Below are 5685 nucleotides of genomic sequence, written 5' to 3'. Positions count from 1 at the left end.
GCAATCCAAGCATATAGAGGATTAGGTAAGTGAACACTACTTAATTAATTGAATTAGTTCTTAATATTTAGTTACTCGTTACTTGTTACTTGTCTAAACTATTAAGTTTAAGTTTGTTTACTTGCACATGTCATAGTTGTTAATTAAAATCAATCAAAATCCCCCAATCAAAAAAACCTTAGGACAACTAATAGTTTCAATTATTCTACTTACACCGCTCTCATGGGACGAACTTGAAACGAATACTTACATTAAATTGCTATAATAACCGGGTTTTAAGTGCTCGTTAATTGTGTGTTCTTATTTGTAGTGTTTGAATCTTATATAAATTTTGAGGGTAAATGATGTATTGTTCCATACGCATCAACAACTTTCTTGGCGCCGCTGTCGGGGAGCGGTTAGCTAGTGGAATATTTGGTTTAAGCTTTTAATGGTCTGATCCTTTTGTGAGGGGCTACCCTTACAAAAGTTACTTTTCTTGTTTTTATATTTTATTTTGTATTTGGAAAACCGTTTGTGTTAGTGTTGTGATTGAAGGATAGGTACTTTGGTGTATGAAAACAAGATCCTAAAAGGATCAATAGTTTACACATCCATTTTCCAATCTGGAGAAACACGTGCACGGGGTTTAAAAGCGTACATAAGAAAGGGTATTAAGGAATTGTCATTTTGTTTAGTAGATATGGACGGAGTTGAAGAGGGTGATCCAATCAACCAAATACCGGTTAATCAAGAGCAACAAAATGATCCAAATGACACTCCGATGTGGAATGCTAGGTTGGTTGCACCTACCTTGGTGCCTCCCGCCATTACAAAACCACCAACTGGGGCCGATAATTGGAAGATCGAGGGCAACCTCTTCAAAATGATCAAGGATATGCTCTTTCATGAGTTGATAGAGGAAAATCCGTTTGAACACATTCAACAATTTAATGATATTTGTGACAACTACAAGAACAAAGATGTTACCGATGACACTTTCAAGTTAAGAGTATTCCCCTTTACTCTTCAGGGTGATGCGAAGGTGTGGTTAAGGAACCTACCTTCTGATTCTATTAGGAGTTTTCAAGATTTAACCAAAGCTTTTGTCAATCACTTTTTCCCACCATCAAAGGCGGAGTGCCTTAGAATGGAGATTAATGGATTCACTAAACGGAATGATGAGTCTTTGTATGATGAATGGATACAATTTAAGAAAATGCTAAGAGCTTGTCCATCGCATGGTTTGACTAAGAAAGAATACATCAACACATTCTACCGGGGTACTAATGCTATGAAAAGACAAACTCTCGATGCATCTTCGGGAGGAGTTTTTATGTATAAGTCACCTAATGTGGCCAAAACCATGTTAGAGGATATGTCGGTCAACACTTACAAATGGAACCCTTCACCACGAGACTTACCAAGGAAAAATGTAGCCCAAGTGGAGAGTGAAAAAGGTCAATTCACTCTAGCAAGCCTAAATAATCAATTTCAAATGTATGGGAAAGAGTTGAAAAGGCTACAACAATCGATAGTTGCGATGCAAGTAGGTTGTCAAAGGTGTGAAGGACCACATCTCATCAAGAATTGTCCCCAAATTAATCAATGCAACCATGTTGATTGGGGTGACATTCCCATGAATTCGGATGCTCATGTTAACTATGTGAGTAATCAAAACTATCAACGGGGTCGAACATCAAACCAAGGCTACTAAAATCCTAACCAAAAGCGAGTCTCGTTCAATAATCAAACCAATACACCACCCGGATTTACAAACCAAAACCAACACCGAAACTAAGGTTACAACAACAACTATAACCAAAACCGAAGCAACAATTTTCAATACCAAAATCAACAACCTTACAACAATCAACCTTATAACAACCAATCAAATTCGAATTATCAAAACCACCAAGGTTATAGTCAACCACAAAATAACCAAGGTTACAATCAACAACCTCAACAAAACACTGAACAATCCCAACCTTCAAAGAGTTCAGAAGAAATCATGCAAAATTATATCAAGAAGGCGGAAACAACCGAAGCATTTTTGTTAAAAGAGAACGAGCTCTTAAAGCAACAATTGAAGCACCAACAAGCTTCATTTCAAAACCTAGAAAGCACAGCTGGACGACTTTCAAACCAAGTTGCCGAAAGACCTCAAGGCACCTTGCCATCCAACACTCAAGTCAACCCCAACAACAATTACAACAAGAACCAAAACCAACATAACCATAACAACAACAACAACAACAACAACAACAACAACACAAGAACTATCCCTATTGAAAAAGTCAACCAAATTGAGTTTGTCAATGCCATTTCAAAAAGAAGCGGTTTAACTTATGATGAACCACAAATCCCAACAACCCCAACCCAAACACCAAACCCTATTACACCTACTTCACAAACCGTTGAGAATGAATCAAGTGTTAATGGGGATTCGCGAGAGGTAAGGATTGAAAAGGATGAACCAAGAAGGGATAAGGGTAAAAAGAATGAAGGAGAACCTTTAAGGAAGTACATGAAACTGATTCCATATCCGCAAGCTTTGAGGAAGGAAAAAGTTAAAACTCAACGAAGGGACTTCATGGAAATCATGAAACAAGTTCATGTCAACATGCCGCTCATCCAAGTGTTTAGGGGCATGCCTAACTATGGGAAGTTAATTAAAAATATTTTAACTTCAAAAGGCAAATATGAGGAGGTATCGGCCACATATCTCGTAGAGGAATGTTCGGCCATTTTGCAAAAACAAAAGATGCTTCCCGAATTGGGTGATCCCGGTCAGTTTGTAATCCCATGTAAGATGGGCGGGTCGGAAGTGTATGATGCACTTGTCAACTTGAGGCTAGTGTAAATCTTATGCCTTATTCAATTTATAAAAAGTTAAATCTTGGGAAACTAAAACTGATCCGGATGGTATTAAAAATGGGAAACCAAACGTTTGATACATCAATAGGCATAGCCGAAGACCTTGTGGTAAAAGTTAGTATTTTAACTTTTTCGGCCGATTTCGTGATCCTCGAAATGAACGAGGATAACAAAGTCCCAATAATTTTGGGACGAACTTTTGTAAACACCGATACAATTTTTTATGTGCAACAAAATAAATTAAGTATCGGGGTGAAGGACAAAAGACTTGATTTTTATGTGCATGAAGTTGATAAAAACCAAATTTGTCAAATGTTAAGTCTTTATGTCAAATCGAGGTCATGGATTTGTGTGAAGAAAATGATTTAAAGGTTTTATTGGAGGTTAACACTTCGGTTGTTGACCAATTTGATAAAATTGAGGATTTTGATGTTGAGAAAGAGTTTGAAATGTTTATGAAATCTTGTGATAAAAATGATTTTGAAAAAGTTTGTAAATGTATTGTTGGTAAGGAAGCATGTGGGAATGTTTTAATTAAACCCAACATGGTCAAGGAAGTAAATTTGAACCTAAATGTAGAGGGGTTGTTGCTGGTAAAAAGGTTTCGTTTAACCCAATTGTGGAGAATGTTGTTGAGAAGGTGGTTAAATCCACCCAAGCTCTTAAAAAGGATGAAAAATGTGTTTTTGACAAAGTTAAAAAGAAGTCATTGCAAAAAGCGGTTTTAAAGGAAAAAGTCAATGTGGATAATCACTATGTGAAACACCAAAGGTTCAAACCAGGTGACAAGGTCTTATTATTTAATCTTGATTTCAAAAATTCACCCGGTCGGTCTAAATCAAGATGGCATGGGCCGTTTGTTGTTAAAAGCATACTTGAAAAAGGATTTGTTGAGTTGATTGGAAAGGGCAACCCATTTAAAGTTCACGGGAATCGTTTGAAACTCTTTAATGATGAAGTCAAGCCAATCGAGCTTGGGGACATCGACTTTAAACCACCATGAATACCCTTGTGCTAAAACGAGTCAAGTGATAGACCCGTGACCAAAACAATCACATTTGTGTATATTTGTGCATTTAGGATAACATTTCATATAGACTTGTATGATATTATGTTTAAATAGGTTGCATTTGCATGTAGTTGTATTTCATGCATATGGTAAACTAGAAAATACCAAAAATAGTTTGTGAACGGGTCAAAATGGACTTAAAACTGAAAAACTACATTCAGGTACAAAAGCGGCGCTTTTGAGCTAGAAGCGGGGCTTTTTCTCGTAAAGAGCGGCGCTCCTGTTTCAAAAAGCGACGCATTTGTTTGTGTTTTGGGACCAAAAATGGACAGTAGGAAAGAGCGACGCTTTGTCTCAAAAAGCGGCGTTATTGTTCTCCAGGAACGGCTCTTTTGAATTAAAAGCGGCGCTCCTGGACCTGTGTACTTAAACCTCCTACACGACCAAACACTTCACTTTTTCACCCACAACTCATGTTTTCTCTCTAATGGCGCATTTCTCAAACCCTAATCGACCCTAATCACTATCAAACTTCAAATTTCTTCAATTTTCTTGCATATCTTCAATCATTAAAAAGGAAAAAGTAAGAGTCCATCACTTAAATTCAATCTTTAACATGATTCTTGTGATTTTTGTTAATTTTCTATTTATGTTTGATTTGTTTATTCTGCTTGATTAATGATGTTAATGGTAGAATTATTAATGAATCTAGGTTACATTGATGTTTATTAACATGATTTGCATAATTATTTACATCGATTTTGAATTTGAAATTCTAGGGTTCATCCCAAATTGGGGGTTTTTGATTCTGAGTCAAATTGGAGTGATAATTGATGTTATTAAGGCTTAATTGATAGGTTGCCATGATTATATTGCTTTGAATCCATCTTTCATGCTTGTATGAATTGCAATTGGCTGCAAATTAGGGTTTATAAGTTTAAGGTTTGACTTGGTTTGACCAATCTAAGCATGTGATTAGTGATGTTGTGCTTGTCTGCAAGCCTATGGATGTTATAACATGAAGAATTGTGATAATTTGTTGAATGCTCTTTGTCTTAGCTAAATTTGAACGAATTAGACTTTGACTAGAGTTTACTTTTTGCAATTAAGTCGTATTGTCCATAGTTGCATGTTGTGAAGCTTTTGCTCTGAAATTAAATGTAGGGACATGTTGCCCCATCAATGTTTGAATGCGAGATATTTGATTTGTGCTAACATTGCGAAACCATCCTTGCATTTGTTGTTTGTTGAATCGATTTCAGGGTCACAAAAAAGGGAAGAGACTTACAAAGTCCACCGATGTTCATGATTGGTTGCAAGTGATTTTGCGTGATGAAACTTTGAGATCTAGGATGATGAATAGGATAAATATGCTAGTGTGCCCAGCCAAGTACATTTATTGGACTCAATTGGAATTAGCGGAGTTAGGACATGAGATTCGGGATGCGTTTAAGGTTAAGTACTTTCAAAAAGTTATGTACCCTTGGGAGCCACTACTTTTCATCCAAGAGGAGATTTACCCTTTGTTAACCCGTGAATTCCTAACAACCTTTAGGGTCCATTTCAAGGTCCGTTCTTCATGGTTAGACACTTACCTCACATTTAGGTTGGGGGAGCGGAAATGCGGCTTAACATGAGCCAATTTATGGAGTGTGTAGGTCTCTACCATTATTCATCACTTAATGTTACCTTCATGTACTTGGCCAAGTGCGAGACCTTCATGTACTTAGGTTCATCCAAAGGTTCTTTGCTAAATTAGTTATTCACTGCACGAAAATGTTGACAAGATGACATTGCTTGATATTTGGTTGGTACTGTAG

At 36.8% G+C, this 5685-nt stretch overlaps 1 protein-coding gene across 1 annotated transcript; it reads left to right on the top strand.

The window, feature by feature from the left end:
* The first annotated feature begins 682 nt into the window (after nucleotides 1-682).
* Nucleotides 683-2842, top strand: LOC139849241 (uncharacterized). The gene is made up of 2 exons (XM_071838900.1): nucleotides 683-1528; nucleotides 1976-2842. Exons 1-2 carry the CDS (start codon nucleotides 683-685, stop codon nucleotides 2840-2842), a joined length of 1713 nt encoding a protein of 570 aa, XP_071695001.1.
* The last annotated feature ends 2843 nt before the right edge of the window (nucleotides 2843-5685 follow it).

Source organism: Rutidosis leptorrhynchoides, chromosome 5 (assembly GCF_046630445.1).
Source record: "Rutidosis leptorrhynchoides isolate AG116_Rl617_1_P2 chromosome 5, CSIRO_AGI_Rlap_v1, whole genome shotgun sequence".
NCBI lineage: Eukaryota > Viridiplantae > Streptophyta > Magnoliopsida > Asterales > Asteraceae > Rutidosis > Rutidosis leptorrhynchoides.
The sequence above is the reverse complement of the archived record's forward strand: the minus strand, read 5'-3'. Positions and strand labels throughout refer to the sequence as shown.